Source organism: Lachnellula hyalina (genome assembly GCF_007821495.1).
Source record: "Lachnellula hyalina strain CBS 185.66 chromosome Unknown contig00227, whole genome shotgun sequence".
Classification (NCBI taxonomy): domain Eukaryota; kingdom Fungi; phylum Ascomycota; class Leotiomycetes; order Helotiales; family Lachnaceae; genus Lachnellula; species Lachnellula hyalina.
The window spans coordinates 20,086-41,516 of NW_022157341.1; the positions used below are offsets into that span (position 1 = coordinate 20,086).

General features: G+C 47.0%; 5 protein-coding genes across 5 annotated transcripts; 1 reads left to right on the forward strand and 4 right to left on the reverse strand.

The window, feature by feature from the left end:
• Nucleotides 1–541: 541 nt before the first annotated feature.
• LHYA1_G008403 (UPF0187 protein) lies at nucleotides 542–2,178 on the reverse strand (the record flags this gene model as incomplete). The annotated part of the gene is made up of 4 exons (XM_031153323.1): nucleotides 542–1,053; nucleotides 1,122–1,688; nucleotides 1,741–1,888; nucleotides 1,951–2,178. Coding segments are annotated over 4 exons (1,455 nt in total), but the record flags the coding sequence as incomplete, so codon positions are not given.
• Nucleotides 2,179–3,989: 1,811 nt separating this feature from the next.
• Nucleotides 3,990–6,169, forward strand: LIPE (Hormone-sensitive lipase; the record flags this gene model as incomplete). The annotated part of the gene is made up of 3 exons (XM_031153324.1): nucleotides 3,990–3,996; nucleotides 4,056–4,140; nucleotides 4,192–6,169. The coding sequence occupies 3 exons, from the start codon at nucleotides 3,990–3,992 to the stop codon at nucleotides 6,167–6,169; spliced, it is 2,070 nt and encodes a 689-aa protein (XP_031001594.1).
• An 8,610-nt stretch (nucleotides 6,170–14,779) lies between these two features.
• On the reverse strand, nucleotides 14,780–16,110 carry LHYA1_G008405 (putative aldose 1-epimerase; the record flags this gene model as incomplete). Its single annotated transcript, XM_031153325.1, has 2 exons — nucleotides 14,780–15,415; nucleotides 15,469–16,110. 2 exons carry the CDS (start codon nucleotides 16,108–16,110, stop codon nucleotides 14,780–14,782), a joined length of 1,278 nt encoding a protein of 425 aa, XP_031001595.1.
• A 1,310-nt stretch (nucleotides 16,111–17,420) lies between these two features.
• Nucleotides 17,421–19,298, reverse strand: vma-2 (V-type proton ATPase subunit B; the record flags this gene model as incomplete). The annotated part of the gene is made up of 7 exons (XM_031153326.1): nucleotides 17,421–18,243; nucleotides 18,293–18,618; nucleotides 18,669–18,830; nucleotides 18,886–18,921; nucleotides 18,975–18,994; nucleotides 19,052–19,136; nucleotides 19,200–19,298. 7 exons carry the CDS (start codon nucleotides 19,296–19,298, stop codon nucleotides 17,421–17,423), a joined length of 1,551 nt encoding a protein of 516 aa, XP_031001596.1.
• A 717-nt stretch (nucleotides 19,299–20,015) lies between these two features.
• On the reverse strand, nucleotides 20,016–21,293 carry liuE (3-hydroxy-3-isohexenylglutaryl-CoA/hydroxy-methylglutaryl-CoA lyase; the record flags this gene model as incomplete). The annotated part of the gene is made up of 3 exons (XM_031153327.1): nucleotides 20,016–20,258; nucleotides 20,362–20,970; nucleotides 21,012–21,293. 3 exons carry the CDS (start codon nucleotides 21,291–21,293, stop codon nucleotides 20,016–20,018), a joined length of 1,134 nt encoding a protein of 377 aa, XP_031001597.1.
• Nucleotides 21,294–21,431: the final 138 nt, after the last annotated feature.

Sequence of the window (21,431 nt, forward strand, 5' to 3'; positions counted from 1 at the left end):
ACTCGACAGCATCTGAGATGTTTTCACCAACTTGCGGCTGTTTTTGCTCGAGCTTCCAAGGTCTAAAAGTTGAGCTGGACCATGAATGAGAACATAACAATATATAACAGCAATACTAACAGGAATATCGCCAATCGACAAGTCAAAAACGCAGGTCAAAAGTCAAAAGACGATGCAATACAGTTTATTACCAGAGTCCAGACGCACATCCACGCTCTCACTCGAGAACCATTTTTCGTTATTATATTCAACCCCTTCACCCCCGCGCGGAAATCTGCTGTCACATAATCTGGGACGACTGGCCTTGGAAGGAAATTAAAATTCATTGCTTGCTATATGGCACTAGAGATAAAATATCCAAACGCCTCGCTATGTTTTGCTCGCTCCCTCTATGAATAATTTTGAAATTATACAATTTTCCCGATATAGACAATGAAAACATACACTGGGTATATAACGCTCGTTCAGTTCAAACGCTCACTTGCAGTTATTTAGACACGTTCCTAGGTTCGCTCAAGGTTCGCCTCTGGCTCACTTACGCAGACATCTCCTGCTTCATACTCGGCGTCCGACTCCGCATACTCACCGGCTTACCAACGGCTACCTTGGCTCTCAAAGCACTCCGGATATCAGCCTCACTCCTTTCTCTCCACTCCCCGTACCCACTGGTACTCAACGGCCACAGCACTTCATTATTCTTCGCCTCTGGACCCTTCAAGAAATGGCTAAACAGCGGTGCCTTTACACTAGTCATGACATCCAGCTCCTTGGCCAACTCAGCACAGTACTGGTCGAGCGGAAGATCGTTCACATCGTTGCCGAATGGATTCTCGAGCTCGTTTCCAATCGCCGCGAGACCGATAATTATGTATGCTGCGGCCATGGTGCCTGGGATGGCAATCCATCCTAGGGAACCGACGAGTTGGAAGGGCAGGATGTAGACATAGAGCATGACGATTTGGGAGATGAGGATGTTGTAACCAACGGGGAGTGGAGTGGTGAGGACGCGTTCGGCGGAAGATTGAGTTTCGGTCAAAGAAGCTAGGTTTCCCACTGTTTTCATATATCAGCTCTTATTCTCCAGATGTGAATGTGACTGCAGGTTCAGAAGACAAACTTACACAGTGCACCCAGAACAACGGGAGTCTTGCAAGTCTGATTCATGGAGCACTCTTCGATGTATGAGGAAAGGTAGGTGAGGATTTCGAGCGGCAAGTTTCCGAGTGGACTACTTGCACGCTTCAATTCTTTCCGTGGGTTGGAGCTTGCCATCTGCAGGCCAAGGTACTCGCCCACGACCTTCCATGGCGTCTTCTTCTTCTGGTTCGCGTGTTCTTCGCCTCTCGCCGCCTTTGCGAATGTGTCAAGATGACCCACCAAGCTCTGAATATCTGGATAATGCGCGTATGGCTCAAACCTCAGCTTATGCTTCAAGGACACTGCGAAAGCGAGAATGAGGTTCATGGCCGTTACTTTGGCAAGCAAATCGTCTTTCGCCAACTGCGGATCTGTATCTCGTTCTTCAATGTGTACCCATATCGTTCGTGCGAGAGTGCGGCATTGTACGGAGAGTGTGGACCAGGTCTTGCGGCCTTCGGAGTAGCGTTCATATGCGGAGGAAGAGCGGAAGGAGAGTGCGAGACCGACTACAAAACCCAGGACTGTGAGGAGAAGGCTGGATACGTCGACTATAGTCTCGTTAGTAGGAATTGAGGTTAGGGATGGGGTGAGGGAACATACGTCCTACAACGAACTTGTGGAGACACGTTATAAGGGTTGACCAGCCTGCTATCATGGCCATGGGAAGAATCATGCGTGGGAGGACGCTGCCGTGCATTTGCATCCAATATGGAAGTTTGGAATGTTTTTCGAGGTCTCTTGGGCCGACCTGTAAAAACCAACTATTAGCTTTCATTCTTCAACTAAATTTTCAGTGGTTTCGGGACATACAAAATACTCATCCAAGTCTGGCATTATCCTACTAGCCCTATTATTCGTTGTCATGGGCGTATCGGACCCGCCATAGCCCGTGATATTGTAATCGAATGCGGATTTTGAGAGGGTGGATTTGCGAGAGACATTTTGGATAGGACGGGCCTGGGTATCGAGTTTACCGTCATGGCCGTCAGCATGCTGAGCGACGGGTGCAGACTGCCATGCTGGGCCGTCTTCAGCCATGGTGATTGTCTGTAGCGAATATGTATTTGGAGAACAAGAACAAGGCAATGAATGGACAAGAGAATGAAAGAAGACAGGCAGAGGGACAGATGGATCCTGGAATTAAGCTGGCAAAGAAAAGACGGAAGGAATGGAAAGTCAAACCGAAAAGAAGAAAAGAAGGAAAGATTGTGGGGAAGTTGACTCTTTTGAGGACCGCGAGACTAACAGAGTCGTTTCAGGGGTACAGTATGAATAAGGCTGCCCCTGCAGCGGGGATTACCTCGCTAGGGGTAGAAGTGTTTGAGAAAGGTCTGGATCCTCCTGCCAGTACGCATTCCATGGCTGAAAAAGGCAAGCCCAAGTACATAGTTGCGAACAAGTGGTGAGAGTTATTCGAGTACGAGGAACATTGTTTCTGCAACTTTGTTTAATTGGATGTTAGATGTTGGGGTCTAGATGAATTGATGTGCCAAATAGGGGCCGTCGCCAAGTAAGCGGGCGGGTCGGCCCATTTTAATGGTTGAAGGCTGGTGATGCTTGGAGTGAAAAGGCTTTTTGGTGCATACGAAGCGTACGTTGCATAGCTGACTTGCTGAATACAGTATAGTACGCTACGCTACGGTACTATGCAAACGTGTACACAGGAACGAGTAAAACCCAAGGTACTACTAGCTTGAAGCTATTTATAAGTATTCCCAGGCATATTTCCGTTTCTCTGCTGAGTTTGCTATGTTTGTCGTCCACCCCATACTGTACCGGCATTTGAATTGGTGCGTTGGTCGCGCTGTTAGGTATCACATTCGGTCAGGGGTTCAGGAACAAGACCAGCTCCTGCGTGTTTGTTTCATCTTTAGGTTTTGCCGCATCCTGTGATGAAACGGTAGTTTAGTCAAAATCACATGAAGATCGTATCATATCGGCATATCAAAAAAGAATAAAACACTTCTCATGCCTTGATAGGATCGGTGTAAGGCTGTTTAGGTCGCATGGACAATCGAGGGTTAGGTTTAGTAATGGGAAGTGTACGTGGACTTCTGATGAGGTGGATACTGCAGGAAAGAAGGTTCACTCCTATTATATTTTACAGCTTCAACTCTTTATAAATTATAAATAGAAGGCGGCACTTGATATCATGAACCTATAAGTCTATGCTGATCTTCTGTCCACCACCCACCATGAGGTTTTCTCTTCTCGTAGAACACTATAAGAGTCAAGGAGGAATCGTCACCTTGTAGGAAAGATTCCCAGGAGTGAGGAGGAGATAATGCTGGCTAGGGTTTTGACATGATATGCCTATCCCACCATGCACTCCTGAGTCCTACAAGCTACAATGGGTGGATGGAGATGGAGATGGAGAAAATTTAACCCTCCGTGCACCAACCAATGAAGAAGATCAGATCGCATCTTGCAAGGCTGAGTCCCGTGATCTGTCTTAGTCAGCTTTCACATGTCACTCATTGCCAACGCCAACCTGAAAACACTCGTCACATTCCTTCCAGCCAGCCAATGTCAGCCCTCACAGATTCCATTCGACAGCAATATCCCCAGACGCCGCTGGGCCTTTCACCGAGGTCCTCGTGCTCTTACTCAAATGCTATGGAAAGTCATGGTTGATGAAAGGCTACACTACACTTGACTTGTCTTGTGTTGGCATGTCTGTTGCTTATTCCTACACATATTGTTAGACTCCAGATACAGTAGACGGGCTTGCTTGTATAGACAAACTTCTCTTTGGTGCTAGTGGCGGCCATTATTCAACCTTTCACATGTAACTTCTTTGTTTCCCTGCCCCTCTACTAGACACAACTACATACAACACACATGTCACCATGATAGGTATGGCTACTATTCCACTCCCCAGACTGGGTTGAAGTTGCTAACTACCCTACTTGCAGACCATGTCCTGGGTCGTCCTTCAAATCAATTCCGCAAGATCCAAGTCCTAGCAGTTGTTTCCTTTTGGTCCTTCTACCTCTTCAGGTACTGTATATCTGCCCCGCGTCAGCAAAGCCTCTGCTGACAATGAAGCAGAGGGCACAAACATGGACCGCCTACTATACGAAAGCTCTCTCGAAGTCTGTCCGGCGTCATTACACCATGGCAGACACTTGTCGTAACCCTCCTCTATCTCTACATAGCCCGGAACCTAGGCAAACTCCTAGGTCTCGAATGTCCCGAACCGCTCGCGAACCTCTACACCAGATCATACTTCCGGGCAACATGGGTTACGACAGCCTTGGATGCTGGGTTTTGGACAGCCATGCGGATACGAAGGAAGTGGTTGAGAGACATAGCCAGTATGGTCTTTACTGGGTATTATCTCATCGCTGCTGAGCAGGCAGACGAGAAGGTCAGGAAAGTCAGAGGAGTGCTGACCGTGGATCATCTACGAGTCAGCTGGAACAAAAGCACAACTCCCTACCTGAAAGCCCTCCAAAGCCTCGTGCGGCCAAGATTTATGAAATACCCTCCTCGAGCCATTCGCATACCGCGACCTCCGAATAGCGATTACAAAGAGCCTGTGAGCGGGTGGCTATATTTTGACGGTCCACTCTCGGCATTGAAAAATCACACGAAGATTGTTTTGGATATTCCGGGAGGAGGATATATTGCAATGGACCCCAGGTGCCATGATGACAAGCTTTTTGCCTGGGCTGGGAAAACCGGCCTACCAGTCTTAAGTTTGGATTACAAGAAAGCCCCGGAATTCCCATACCCATACGCTCTGAACGAATGTTTTGATGTTTACTGTACCATTGTCGCCAGCAAAGGTCGATGTATTGGACTTGCTGGAGAAGTGTCCCCAAAGATAGTTATTACTGGTGATAGTGCAGGTGGAAATCTTGCAACTGGCACTATGTTGATGATTATCGAGTCTGGGACTACCGAGACCAGATCATATCAAGGAGAGGACCCTCTCCCGATTCCGGATGGGCTGGTCCTCGTATACCCGGGTCTGGATATGAATATTGGGAATTGGATGAGCGAGGAGCAGATGTCATTAGTCAAAGACCGGCGAATGCGGAGGACGAATCGAAACATTATTCGGAGAAAGAGTATGCAATACAACATGGCAGCTGGGACACCCCATCAATCAGACGATGAAGAAATCAACAGCCCACCAAACCCCACAACTTCAACCATCGACACAACTCTCGCCGGCCCCAGCTCAAGCACCACTCCAGCTCCAGAATCATCCACAGTAGCAGAATCCAGGCACGAGCAAAGGCCATCTGCGTCCCACCACCTAGAACCACTCAAGACTCGCCTGGCAGTATCAAGTATGATCTCCTACTTCAACGACCGCATCCTATCTCCAGAAATGATGCGCGCCATGATCATCCTCTACATCGGCCCGCACAACCGGCCAGACTTCACGCAAGAATACCTCTTGTCCCCCGTTCTCGCTCCCGATCACTTACTTGCGAAATTTCCAAAGGCATACTTCTTGACAGGCGAACGCGACCCGCTTGTCGATGATACTGTTATCTTTGCTGGCCGACTACGTCGAGCAAAGGCAGCGCAGCATGCTCGAGAGCAAGCAAACGATGCTAGTCTAAAACACGAATTTGATGATCTTGATGTAGTGCAAGTCGTTCTCGTGCCGGGTATATCTCACGGATTCCTCCAATTTGTAGGCGTCTATCCAGAAGGCTGGAAGTACATATTCCGCTGCGCCCGTTGGATCGAACATATCTTTGAAGAAGTGTCACATCCTCCGAAAAAGCCCAATCACCATTACAGATCCCGTACCGAAAGCTCGGGAGACGAAGATATGGGGTTGGAGATGTCAATGACTAGCTCCACAAAACTCAGGACACAGAAAGTCGAGGAGCGAAAGAGGAAGGAGAGTTTATTAAGGGAGCAATTGAGGGAGAAACGAAGAGGGATGGGGGAGAAGAAAAAGAGTATGGTTAGTTTGGCTAGTGAAGATGATTTACTAGGACGTAGAATGTTAGGGCTCGCGGGACCGTTGATGGGGAGGGGGGATGCAGAGTTGGATGATTGATGAAATTAAATATTAACGAAATAAAGCTATTGGATATCAAGTCAACAACCTGATTTCTGTTTCGTGGATTATGTGCTCCTGAACTTTTTTGAGCGATCTTTTATATGACTGAAATGAACTCTCGGCCTTTCTTTATTGATCAAAGATGACAACTAGCTGCGAGGAAAATATATTTACTTTATAAACCTTTATTATTTAGTTGTTGACTACCTATATTAAAGCTATTATATTCAAACATCTCGAATCTTAGCGACTTGATGAGACATGGGCTGCGTAGTCCTTGCGAGAAGCTCAAACTAACGATTTGCAAGGCGTCTGTGTGAGAGATTTGTCCAATTCATACGGTCTACGCTTTCAAATTAAGCAAAGGTTTCCGATACCCCAATCGCCCAATCTCTAGGGAATTCCATTCCCCAACCCCCAACCAATCCCCTCAGTTCGTCCTCTCTGCCCGGAATAGCATGCACAAACACACGATCCCCTCCACTCATATCAGGCTCAGAATGCATCGCCGGGCCCTCTAAACCTAAACCTCGACCCTTTCCTTCTGACCTAAAGATCGCAACCTCCCCTTTTCGCAGCTGTATCACCTCCAGTCCCTCCGCTTCCACCACCGCTGCTAACTTGAACCGTATAGATGAGGCCATATCTGCACACCCCAAACAGCGTAATGGATAACAGACATGCTCATCATCTCCAAGACTCTTTTCCTTGAGCGCTGCCTTCGTCTCGGCCTCCATCCTACTCAGTAGTTCCCTTCCCCTAACCCCATCCTTCAGAAACAACGTCCCCGGCCCAGTCAACGCGGCTGCTAATTTTACCGTAGTAGCTGTAGTTGTAGCTGTAGCTTTCTTCCCAAATGCGAACACGCTCTTATTCTGCACTGGCTGTTGGAACACCGCCCGATCAAAATGCCATCTCGCTACCTCATACTCAGCCGTCGCTTTCTGTGCCCGGATGGTGAGCGAATAGTGCAAGAGGTTATTCTCCGCCAGATAGCTGTGCAGGAATGAGAGGAATGGACTAAGTAGAGGGAGTAGGTTGGTTGATGAGGGCGAGAACGTGCCGGCCGCCCAGGTGTGGAAGCTAGGCGGCAGACAGGCGGGGTTGAGAAACGATCCGACGTGTGTCCATGTTGATTCTCTGAGGATCTTGATCGGTCTTTCTGGGGTTTGGTGGGGTTCCGGATTGTAGCTTACAATTTGGAACTCGGGGGTTAGCAGCATGGTTTAAATGGAAAATAATCGACTCGAGACGTGCCTCGGTGCTTGCCTGGCTTGTGTTAGATAGATCTAGAAAATGTGGCACTAATTTTGAATCCTACCAGTAAGCGGAGTGGCAGGTCTCATCCCATACTTGGGCTCTTGCGCCCTGTTTTCCCCAACGCCTTCTGACCTTTTATAAATGCCTTTAATTTAATATAATTTTATAGACTATAGCAGACCTCGAAACTTCTATTTTTATATTTTTTAATTAGTGAAATCGACTTTCAAGTATTTTCATTTCAAGAGATTTACATCTGCTGATATTCTATATGTAAAAGCGCCAGTTGAGTGTTATTTGACACCTTTTATCCAATTGATCTAATCGGATACCGTCTTCTAAGCCTCTTAGGGTAGTGCTTACAGAGCTTCAAGCCTATCGAGGCTGTGCTTGCAGGGGCTGTATCTACTCTCCCCTCCCTTGATAAAGGTTAATGATCCTTCGCCCCATCATATAAACAGGGGATTTAAGCAAATGATATCACTACGTCTTAGGCCTAGTAGGACCTTACAAGGACTTTATAAGTACCCTGCGCCGTGAATAGTGGGCCACTTGCTAGGACATCTACAGCGTGTTTTTATAAAGATTGCAACTTTCCACTTGAAACCAGGATGTTACCAGGATAATAGAGGGTTTCTATTAGCTGAAACCCCCCCTAGATAGATCATTCATGTCTTATTTGGTGATTAAACTGCTAAAACCTCCCACTTTCTACTAGAAAAAGGATGTTTCCGGTAGCGGGACTCTATATAAGCCTTGCAAAAGTAGATTTTATAGAAAGTTGCAATTTTCATAACAATACTCTATAGCTATTTAGTTCTATAGGATTCTACGTTTCATGGAGATTTTACGTGATTTAACCTTTATTAAGGGGAGGGGGGGTAGTATTAGAAGTTCCCAATTAGGAAAAGAGGGTGAATGTACTAATTTTGAATTGTAACAATACTTAACCGCTGTACCTCCGTACATAATCGTAGAGGCAGTAGAGACAGTTGTCGTAGAGGCAGAGGAGCAGCAGCTGTCATGCTAGAAGCGATAGTGTACGACGCGGTAAGGGCGTTAAACTCGTATCATCGTTTTTGACTCAACTTTCGCTCTGGGGTCGTATTGCAACGTGGCATCGCAACAGCGAGGTCACCATGCCACTCAATCCTCAGGACAAGCAAAAGCTTATCCACAGGGTCGTAGGGGACACCACGTACAGGTGTTAAGTCTTCGTCCCCCTTGACTACTTCGTAAAGTGCCGGCAATCCCGTTTGCTTTTACCCCTAGCTTATACTAACACTTGTAGGGGAGGCTAGAAATACAGGGGCTTAACAGGCTTCTTAGAACAAAAGCATCTTCTACGCCGCAATCCTCACGGCGACAGATTTTCAATCTGGAAGCTGATGTACCATACCTGAATGCGAGCTTGAATCTTTTACGTAGAACCCTTTTGTATATGTAGATACTTTCTTTTCCAACCCTTCTTATTAACATCTACACACTTAAGAATATACACATACAACTACACGCATTTCCACGTCTCAATCTCCACAATGCTCTCCGCAATCTTCAAAGCAACTTTTCTCGCTGCCACCCTCGCAAGTGTAGCGCAGTCCAGAGTCCAAGAGGGGTTATGCGGAATGAACGGCTTGGACGGAATCACAGGCGATGTGCCCGCATGCATGTTTGAAGCTGGAACTACGGTAAGTTACCTCCAGATGAGTCACGGATTACAGATAGATTATATCTAATTACTTGGGTCCTTAGTCTAACGGACAGAGCTTTCCCTACCAGCTAGCTATTGCCGGTATCACATCCGTAAGTTACTTGTTCTCGTCTCTTAAGTCACGAATAACGTACGCTGATTCGGTGTCTGTACATAGTGTGATAATTGCACCACTGAGACTATTTATGGTCAGCATACTTGCAGCTTATATGATTGTAACGAAGACTCCCCATTTGAACCCTGCGGCTCCGCTACTTGTTAAAGCCCTTCATATATGGGGAGAATCACATTATGAAAAATGAGAAATGAAAAGGGACGGAGAGATTTTAGACTATTTTGTAAAGTAGTTGTGAATAGGAAATGCCTGTCCTCGACTAAGATGTTCCTGTTGCTTTGAGTTAATCATATGGTTAACGTTTGTGGCTGCCAAGAAGGAATAATATCAGTTGGCAGCGAAGAAAAGAAGTCTACAGAACATTATCTTCAACCTATATATAGGCAATATAACCCTACCTTCCGACTTTCGGGATGAACTTCCTGCTCTTAATTCCGAAATTCCGAGTCCATAAGAAATATAACCCAACCAGAATGCACACCGGTGAACTTCGGCTTAGCATTGCACAATGACGTCCTCGCCCATAGCGCCCGCCTCGAAAGTAATATCAGCGGTCGCATCGAAGCCAGAGAGGATAGAGATTAGACGCAAAGGCGAAAACGCAACGCACCCCATAACACAATTTTGCAGCAGCCAATCTCGAGTACAAACTTTCTGCTCGGTTTGCATAAGAGCAGCAACAGGTCGATCAGACATGATGTTAGTCCATGTGCCCATAATACATGCACAAGCGTTGCAACAGTCAGATGTCGCAGCCCACAATGCACCCCGACGAATGGCTGCTGCAAGGGTGACTGGAGCACAGTAAACGGCATTGTGAGGAAGCCCGGTAATGGCTTGGATTTTATCGTTTTTCTTGAACAAAGCTTCTCTGAAGCAGAAGTTACAAGCCCGACAAAGTTCTGGTGGGCTCACTCCATAACGATATAAATCAACAGTTGGGTCTTCAAGCTCGTACATGTGCGCATAGCTGTGTCGAGGTATAAGCTTCGAGGCAGTTGTAGGGTTCAGGGTTTCCTCCCAAGCCTCTCGGATATCTTGCCCCTCATGCTGCAACACAAGATTGTCCTTGGCGCTCGTGAGTATTCGAGCACCTATGATTAAAATCTTGGGGTCAGTATTGTCAGATATGATAAGTTTTACGAGTCGAGAAGATGCCCTATAAGAGTTGAGATAATATTCTAGGGCTGGCTGACTTTGAAAACGCTCTTTAGATGCTCAAAACAGGAAATATTTCTCCGAGAAAGTTACTTACAGGGACGCACATCGACTTTCGACTTGGTAGAAATTCTCCAACAGTTCTATGAAGGGTTTGGGTCAGCAAGAGGTGTGCATGTAGAACTACAATGCCTCTGTAACGTTTTCGAGTTTTAACAAATGGGTGGAAGACGAGAAGGGGGCCATACTGGTACACAAATGGACAAAGTGCCGCACAATCAACATAACCAGCAATGGCAAAGTCCCCCAGCGAAACCTGCAATGGACCGACAACAAATCTGCCCTTATTCTCTGCCGCCCACTGCATTTGGATGTGCCGATTGAAATCCTGCTGATCCGTTGTTAACATGCCAATCCAGGCCGAGCCACGCAATCGCCCTTTGTGGACTGTTGCCATCTTTGCAGTCCTCGCAAGTATATTCTTGATGCCTCCTCCTAGCTTACTATCATCTTTATCAAAGTCATAGTCGAGGCTTCCTAGCAATCTGAGTGATGAAGTTAGTCTTTTATTTACTGTATTAGTAATAGATTATAGAAAGGCGGAGAGTATGGGCCACATAAAAGCACGGGATCGGTGGCTTGATTTACTTGGCCTCTGAAAGTTATGTTTCTTTACTTACTGGGCTCCATGGAATTCATCCGCAATTTTCGGATCGTCGAATACTTCAACTTTCTTACCCACGCCGATCCACGGAAAGTAAGGACAGGAGCCCATCTGGAGATCGTGTGGGCAATGCCAAATGTTCATTTCTTGTTCGTAGTCTTTATTCGTTTCCCAATTGTGTCCATCAAGAGTCCTTGGACCGCCTTGGTCTGTCCGGCTACTTCTAGGAGAAGTCACAATAGAAAACTTGATGGGCATGTGTGTTCGAGGGTAGGGCTTGAAGGGAACGGTGATACTTTTGTAGACATTCACCCCGATTGCAACTACAAGCGAATTAGCATTTGGCGGTCTTTATTGGGGTGGATTGGAAGAGACGAATATGATAGTTGGTTTTCCAATGGCGAATAATTAGTGGCATTTGACAAAAGGCTTACCATCTTTCATAAGCCTACCATGCATTCCACACTCAAGACATGCCTCAGCTAGACATTCCCACCCTGCAAGCCAGCCTTGCATGTTTGCAACATGGCGAATGGTAGAGGCTAAAGCAGCATTTCTATCAACTACTGACAGATTTATACAGTTCAGCTTGATCCCGGTATGCTTTTCAATCAATTGCGATAACTGCTGGGTATCGCATATTTCCTGTTTGGCATCATGGATTCCTCTTGTTGCCGCTTCTAAACCAGTTGTAAAGTCGCAGTTGAGTTCAGGCAAAGGAATTGGGTTACTCGAAGGGGTAGTATTCATTGCAGTGGCGGGTTTAGATGATCGCCTTGATCTACACTCCAATGTGCAAAACGTTTAACATAATTCCTGCTTTAGCAGATTTTACATTGCAAGTGCTAAGAGCTCAGATTGATTTGAAAGCTGTCAAGTCCTGGAGCAAGTTCTCTTTAGATAGGGAATTGACGGCAAAGATAAAGGATGTGAATCGAAAAGGAGGCTGTACACCAGATGTGGCAGATATATGTGAATTACTTGAAAGAGTTAAGAAAGATTAGAGTCGGTGGAATATGTATACCTAGGCAAGGCGACCTGGTTTGACCTCACTGCCCTGAATAGAACTTTTTATGGCCCACTTAAAGGCATTTTGTAGAAGAGAAACGATCAAATTATTCACTAGTTTATGACTTTTCTAGATAGGCATGTTCGGATTTGCGTAATTTGCGGCCTGATATATTATGCCGTATCAACACTTCAAAATCATTCTATGTTTATGTCAAAAAATCATTAAGCATTTATAATAATCCAACATGAACATACAAGTATACCCATCTCAACAGTTTCAACTGAAGAATACATTGAATCACTATACGAGTAGTACCCTGTGCTCAGCCCCTATTCCGACCCCTCGCTTATGACTGCGCCATAGTTTGAAGCCGCCGCTGATGATGCTAATAATGTCTCACGAAATCATGAACACTTAGTATGCAGACTTGGCATTTGCAAAATTGTGTTGCAGATAAAGTCCAGCAAGCAGCAGACCGTCGTTGCATTAAATAAGAGAGCAACGTCATAACAAACTTTCCTAAAGCAGAAGAAGTTGAAGAATGCACGTCACAAAGCTTGGAGTTACAGGATACAAAATAGGAATTCCATTAATGCGGAAAGCTCCAAGTAGACGTAAACGACGCCAGATCACCCCGTTAACAGGTCATTAATCCCTCCTCCATTTCCAACCGCTCGATCCCCTTTCGATTTCTCCCACCTTTCTTCCAATACGCCTCATTACACTACCCGCCACTCCTCCATCTCAAATCCACCGATTCCAGCGAAACACACCCGTCAAGAGAACAAGCGCCTGTTCCGGCGTGAGTGTTGGGTGGTCCTTCATGAAGCCTTCTAGATCATAGGCCGGGGCGATGTCTGTGTTCCCGAATGCTGGGCGGCGTTTGTCAGGAGTGCGGGGGATGCTTGCGGCGCTGACTGGGTGGCTGCGCAGAGGGTCCGGATGGGCGCCGGGAAGACCTTTGGCTGAGTGGGGATTGGAAGGCATGATGTGATGGTAGGGAGGCTGGAGGTTTGTTTGCTGCTTGATTCGCGGTTCTGTGTAGAACGGCTTTGTAAAATGAAGTGTGGTTGGTATTCTGGTGGGTATCGACAGATAAAGTTTGGGTACGGCTTTGATTCATATCTTCAAGGTTCCCAGTTGGTGGAAGTATATTTGATCTATTCACTGTCTCGCAAATCTATCTAAGCCTAAGACGCCAATTTCGTCTAGTCTGAGATATGGGCAACAATGATTTGTTTCCGCTTCTATTATACACAGTTAAATCCGAAAGTGTTTTACGACTTTCCCCACAACAGGACTATCAATTATGAACCCCTGGCTCTTCATTGTGGTTCCCTATGCTAGACACCAAAAACGGCACGAAGATAATTTCTAGCAATTCCAGGAACTTGTGAATGCCAAATCCCATACCGATTACTCCTTCCAAGTGAAAACCCCCACCGGCTTCTCCGTACAATATCCCAGACTCAGCTCCCGTTCAAGAAACGCCAAACATTGGTCCTCAGTAAGCTTAGGATACTCTTGTCGAATGCTGTACTTGAAAGTTTCCAAATCATAAGTTCGACCCTTGTATTTCCCTGAGCCATTCTGGGGCAGGAGGTCCGCGGTCGTATTTTGGGACATAGATTTGGATATGGATGCGTCTTGCTCTTTGTCGGTCTGCTTGCTTGAGTCGTCGGAGGTGCGGGTGCTAGGCATGGCTTCGGGGTGCCGAGACATTCGTCTGATGAGGTGGTAAAGAAGGTGCTCGTGAAGCTGGTGTTGTTATGCTGGCAAGGTTTTCGGCACGAGAATCGAGTCTTGTAGATAAGAAGTGGAACAGAAAGGATCAGAGTTGACACCTGAATATATACCAGCAGATGAATGAATGGGGACAGGAGAGAACACATGATATGATCTACCTGCAGCTTCAAGATATGTCTGAATGGATTGAAGATGGAGAATGATGTACTTCGCTTACCCGTGAATTTTCTCTGCAGTTCTCGCAATCATAAGTAATTTGCAGATTACTCATGACTAAATCAACATTGTGACCTGATTCATGAAGGTCCCAGAATAGATATCTTTCAAAGAAGTTGCAGGCAAGATCTGGATATCCCTCTCTATATTACTCCTCGCCCCTTCTTGGCGATTGCGCCTACTAAGAAGCGTTCTGCAAATTGAACATTACACGTGTATTCGCAAGTTTTGAGTTAGGTTGTACCGACGAACCCAAAATCGATTTATATTTCTGGTATTTTGGCAGGTGCCAGTGAATTCTTGAGATAGTCAGAAATCCACTACTAAGGCAAACCAAAGATCAAGCTAGAATAGATTGAGTTCAAAGTCTCAAGAGCCAATTCTCGAATTTGAAAGGATGAGGAGTCTTAGGCCTGGCGGCTGAGTTGATTGCATTTTCAACAGTGTTCACCATATAATAGCTAAAACCAGAAAGTTTGTACGGTCCTGAAATAAATGAACTTACAGTGCTAAACTAGAGAGGGAGAATAGGAAGGAAGTCTTGCCCCTAGGAAAGACTAACTTTTCAGGCTTTCACGGCGAAGGTCATTTCATACAAGGCACATTCGTCACCTCTAAGCAGACCAGCAAGAACCCCATGCTCATATTACACGATATTATTTGTGACTTGAATTATTTACGAATTATGTACCTCACCAATCAAACAAATGTCAAAAACAACTCCTCTAGCCAGAACCCTCTCCCAGCAATCCAACCTCAGTGTCATTCAGACTGAACTTATAGCTCGCCTGCAACACGAATGGATCATCACCAGGGCCAAAGATCTGCTTCTTGTCACGACCCCACTCTGGCTGGTTGATACCATCAATATAATCCTCGACCTCCAGCACTACACATCCGTACTGCTCGATAAATCTCGGCCTGTCTTCAACACCATGAAGACCCTGCGTGCCCTTCAAAGTCACCGATCCGTTCTGTCCGCCGCACGAGTAGACTTGGAAGGCATCTTGGTCCGTGTAGACGTCGAGTTGAATACCACTCCATGCGCTCCTCAATCGAGCCACGGGGCCCTCGTTACGCCAGTCGTAGGGAGCTTGGCGGTTGTTGACGTACGCCGTATCATAACCGGTGCAGTTGTATCCGCAGTTCCCGACAATGGCAGGGTTGCTGAAGTTGGCGCCGAGTTGCTTGGGGGATGACCAGAAATCGTTGACAGAACCGGGCTGGTTGGCTAGGATGTCGCCCGTGGGAATGAGAATGTTGTCTGTGTCGATGCGTTGGCCGGCGTAGGGCATCCAGAGGGAATGGTTGAGGGCAGTGGCTGTCTCGTTATTGGCGAAGCCGTCAAGGTTCCAGTAAGTCTGTTTGGGTGATTAGCATTATCATATCTGGAGGAAGGAGGGAGAGAACTCACATGAGAAGACAGCATAATGGGCGTGACTTTTGTCGTAGCAATAGCCACCATCCTCAAATCCCAAGTCATGTTGCCAAGGGTGTAAGTTACATAACTGACAACCTCACCGGGGAAGCCTTGGTCGCCATCTGGATCCGTGAGGCTGAATGTGATGCTGTTGTGGGTATGGGCAACCAAAGTCCAGTTGCGCCAATCCCAGCCACCGGGACCGCCATGCAGAGTATCAAGTCCATTGGGATGCTCTGGAGTAATGTTCTCATTGCCGAGGATATTGTAAGTCTCGCCATCGATAACGAAACTTGAATTCTTGATTCGGTTCGCATATCGACCTGGGACGCCGCCGAAATGAGGATGTTGCTTATCTACTCCGTAGTAGGAAGCATTGTCGAAGCCACCCACGATGTCGCGCTCAACTCCAGAAGTGTCGTTCAGGAAGAGATTGGAGATGGAGGCTCCGTAGGGAATGAAGTTTGCGCGAATGTTCTCCCCATAAATCACGTATTTGCCATTTGCATCAGGGCCATGATTGTCACCAGCGATAGTGGTGTTGCCCACGGTGCCAGTGAAGAATTCGCCAGCGACTTGAGGGCGAGCAAGTGCATAAGTGGCCCAGAGGGCGCTTGCAAGAGCTGCGGTACGCATTTTGAGGCTTTAGATACTCAATTGAAATGGAAGAAAAAACACCCACGGATATTGAGAGTGGAAAGGGATTTGGGAGGTGGGAATAAGTCGCGGGAATGGGGGAGGGGGTGAGGGGAGCTATCCATTTATATAAGCTCCGGATCCTAGCAGGTCAGTCCAATTCCCAATTCACACGACCCTTGGAAGTACACGCTGCAAATCAATTGGACAATTCCCCTGCTACCAGGCTACGAAGCTACCAGGTTCAAGGATCAAAAGGACATTCTTTTGACGTGACACAGCGAGAAATGCATGCATGACATGGAAAGAAAAAGTGACTTAATAGCGCACGTATCACAGCGGGGAAATGTTGTACCTACCTAGCTCTTACAATATGGGCGGCCCCGGATAATCAAAGACCGTGTCCGGGGTAGCTTGGGGTTCTAGGGTAGGTAGGGTAGGTAGGGTAGGGGTTGTTGGGGTCCCCCGCATCTTCTACTTGGTGCGCTACTACTCCGCCGTACTTTCGTCCCGCAGGTGGTCGACAGGCACCAAAGCAACACTGCAGCCTTCTCCACTGCACCCACTCCACTGCAGCCGACCATTCATTCAACGTACAGCACAGCTTGATTGACTTCCCATACCTCGCCATACATCACACCACAGCTCATCCCTGAACACCCTCGTCAAGAATGCGGGGTCATCTTACAGCTTCCTCATCGAAGCTTTGGTAGAGTAGCTCCGCTGAGCATATGTATGCATCTGTATGTGGTGCCCACGTTCATCTATTTCAGCCCTGGTTGTTTGTATGGTCAGTTGACCAGCAATCAAAATGAAAATAAATTACTGGCTGCACTCAAGTTGGACTGCATATTCGAACGAATCGGCTGACAATCAATCGCCTTGGAGTTCCTATACAAGTAATGTTGGAAGAAGAAAGCGAATACCAGCAAAGACCGTACCAGTTGCATCTTGTTAGCGGGCATCGTAGTCACAACAGTGAGAAGTGAGTCCGAGTTGGTCAAGGATACGAAGCTGGTAGCGAAGCGGTCTGCAATATCCCACCAACAAGGAAGTCGACACGCATATGTCCCTGCCAAGCCTGGGACATCTCTGCCCGAGAGTAATTACTTCAAAGTAGCACCCCAGAGACCTTGAAAGCATGAGGTCCTGGCGGAGGTTTTCAATGTTATGCATTCTCGCCCTGCTCCAATTTCCTCGCATACTTACAAATACGCCTCGTGGAAAAGCCACGAAACACTCAAAGTCCAATATCAACATACGGCTCCATACGAGTCTTTAACAATGCTCAATCGTACCTACCCCGAGATTCATGCGTCAATCAGGTTCTCTCCATGTCCATTCGCCGCCTTCGACTCCTCACTGTTGTCCTTGGTGTCCTTTCCAGCCCGTCCCTTACCCTTGCGATCAGCAGCCGATCGTTGATAGAACTCCGCTAACACCTTGGCTGGAATACGGTTGAGCAATTCCTTGGGGTAGATACGTAGCAGTGACCATGCTTGATCCAGAGATTCGTAAATAGTTCGCGATTCATATGCTGACTGCGAGATGAAGGTACGTTCAAACTTCTCCAAGAATTCGAGAGAGAGCTTGTCTTCCGACGACAAAGCTTCCTCTCCAACGACTGCCTTCATCGAGGCTGCATCACGACCAATAGCATATTTGGCATACAACTGGTTAGATACATCACCGTGGTCCTTTCTCGTGTGTCCCTCACCAATAGCAGACTTCATGAGACGAGAGAGCGATGGCAAGACGTTGATGGGTGGGTAGATACCACGATTGTAAAGTTGACGATCGATGAATATTTGTCCCTCCGTAATGTAACCAGTCAAATCTGGAATTGGGTGGGTGATATCGTCGTTGGGCATAGTCAAGATGGGAATTTGGGTGATGGAACCGTTTCGTCCATGTACACGACCGGCACGTTCATAAATGGTCGACAAATCCGTGTACATGTAACCGGGATAACCACGTCGACCTGGCACTTCTTCACGGGCAGCTGAGACTTCACGTAGGGCATCGCAATATGCCGTTAAATCGGTAAGAATGACCAGAACGTGTTTCTCCAACTGGTATGCATAGTATTCGGCGGTGGTGAGGGCAAGACGAGGGGTAATAATGCGTTCGATACTGGGATATGTTAGCAGCTGGCAGTAGACCACAACGCTGCTGCACTTACGTAGGATCATTAGCCAAGTTCAAGAACAGAGTGACACGTTCCAGACTGCCATTCTCTTCGAAATCTCTTGTGAAGAAACGAGCCGTCTCCAAGTTGACACCCATAGCTGCGAAAACAATTGAGAAGTTCTCCTCATGCCCATCATGTGTACCCTTGTTCGTGACACCCTGCTTTTGGACCAAACCGGCCTGTCGACAAATCTGGGCCGCAATTTCGTTATGTGGCAGACCGGCGGCGGAGAAGATGGGGATCTTCTGTCCACGGGCAATGGAGTTCATCGTATCGATGGCAGAAATACCGGTGGAGATCATTTCTTCGGGGTAGACCTGTACATATCAGCAAAAGGCAGAGAGATATCTGCGCAGAATCTACTGACTCGAGAATATGGGTTAATAGGACTTCCGTTGATGTCCAAATAGTCCTCTGCCAACACTTTGGGTCCCTTGTCAATTGCTCTTCCTGATCCATCGAAGATACGACCCAACATGTCCTCGGAGACACCAAGCTTCAGACTGTGTCCTGTGAACTCGACCTTGGACTACAAAGGTGTCAGCAGATGTAATGACTTCCTTGTTGTCCAAAAGATTATATACCTTCTTGACATCAATGCCAGATGTGCCTTCGAACACCTACTCGCATGTCAGGGTCTGGGATCCACCAATGGTTATATTTGAAGGTATACCTGCACAACAGCACGGTTTCCTATGCAGCAGAGCAATTAGAATATAATCAAGAGATGGAGTCGAAGCTTTCCCATACCTCTAGCTTCCAACACTTGCCCAGATCTCTGGGTGCCATCAGGCAGGGTCAGGGTAACAATCTCATTGTATCTAGGGAATTTGACCTGGCGCAGACATCAGCATTATCATCCTTTCATCCAACAACGCCTCGCTCTCCCCCAACTCACATTCTCGAGAATGACTAAAGGACCGTTCACGCCTCCAATGGTGTTGTATCGGATTCTTGGCGTAACGTTATACGATGATGATTCTCGTGGGTCTCCCATTTTCGCAGTCGCTCGAGCGCGTTCGTATAGAGAGATGGGAGTGGGATCGGATGCTTCGCAGAGCTCTACACCGGACGTAGAGAGGAGCGGGGTGGAGGCTGTTCGGTTGAGGAGGATGTGGAGGGGAGGTTGGAGGATTCGAAGCTCGAGAGCTTGAGCTTAGCTCTGGCAGCACAGGAAACGGCGATAAGCGACTCCACGTGACTATAATGTGATATAAATGGCTTCACTTGACTTTTTTTCTCTTTAAAGGTTTTATATATAAAAATGATTACAAGTTCGCTAGATATGTTGCATCGAAAGCAAGGCTCAGGGTGTTTCTCTAAGTCAAGTCATCCTCTAGGTCGTTCATGTACAAGCCGTTTCTCACCCCAAGCTTTTCTAATTCCCTGCAATGATACTTTTCCTTTAGCAGCTGTACATTGAGCACCACAATCCTATAGATAGGGGTCTGTGATGGACATCAAAGGCTGTCATTCCGGCTGTTCGGATGAAAGAAAAAAAGCGGCGCTGATGTAACAAGGCAGGAGCAGGCACATTCATAGTAATTCAGCAGCTACGCTTCCCGCATCAACTGTGTCTTGGACAACTTCTTTGAACATGACATAGTTGCAAGCAGATAGGATTGATCCAGCCAGACTTTCCCAAGCGACGTAGCTTTTCAATAACTCATCTACTATAACACAAGTGGATATATTTGACGGCTCACTAGAATGCTTACAGCTGGGCCAGTCTTTTCCCCAAAATTGCCTTGCCAACGCTGCTCGAATTCTCCTTTCCAATGTCATTGGTGATCCATGCTCCAATATCAGTAACAGCATCTAGGTCAACTCCAGTGGTCATCCCCAAGCTTTCCACAAAGTATATCATATCCTCCGTGCTTACATTGCCTGTGGCGCCAGGGCTATATGGACACCCGCCCAGGCCACCAACGCTGGAGTCAAAGGTGGTGATACCAGACTACGAATAAAAAGTTAGTAACTGTAGAATTGAAAACCCCAGGTGCTCTCGGCATGGTTCTGACAACACAAAGAAGCATAAGATTGTTACCCAATAGACTTACCTCCAAACTCACAGCCGTATTGACTAACGCCTGCCCATATGTATCATGGAAGTGCATTGCAATATCCTCACTCCTAATCCCAGCACTCCGCATAGCCTTTAACAACTCCTTCGTCCTGGGAGCTGTACCCATACCCGTGGTATCCCCCAACGAAATCTCATCCGCGCCCATTTGCATCAAGTCACAGGCTATTTCCGCTACCCGGTGTGGATCCACATCGTATCCTTCGAATGGACAGCCTAGTACGACGGAAATATATGCCCTGACTCGCAAGTCTTGGTTTTTAGCTGCTTCAATTACCTCTTGGAATTTCGACAGTGATTCCGCAATAGAGCAGTTCAAGTTCTTTTGCGAGAAGCTTTCGGTGGCTGCTGCGAAAACAGAGAGCTCAATGAGAGGGCTTTTTGTATCTGCGGTAGATTCCTTTTGGGTTGGTTGTTCGGAGAGAGTGCTGTAGGCGTTAGGGTGGTTTTTGAGTATCGAGAGGGCATTTTGGAGGCCTTTTGCGTTTGGGGCCAGGAAAGAGTAGGCAATTGGGTTTAGGGAGGTTGGAGGGTATTTGAGGATATATTCCAGTATCTCGTTTGAATCTGCCATCTGCCAATGCGCCTATTAGCAGCCATTCTAGTCTCAAACGATGAATGACCTACCTGTGGTACCCATTTCGGAGCAACGAAAGAACCAGCTTCGATGTCCGTGAGACCTGTCTTTGCCAACCTCGAGATCAACTCAATCTTTGTCGTTAACGGGATCGTCTTCTTCTCGTTCTGTAGCCCATCTCGGGGGCCAACCTCCACGAGTCTCACGCGGTTGGAGGCGGCATGTTTATTTGTTTGGCTTGCTGCGGGATTGGTAGCTGTTGAAAGTCCTCGTAGTAGTCGTACTCGTAGGTTGGCTGTTCGACGTCCTAGTACGGGTCGTAGGAGTGGCATTTCTCTATTTTGTATCTTCTTGTCATGGCACTGTGTAAGGTGGTGTGGTATGGTATGGTATGATCTGGTATGGTATTGGAGTTGGGCGGAAGCTCAATGCGGGGAAAGGCAAGGCTGGCACGGGCCATAGTTTTTCAT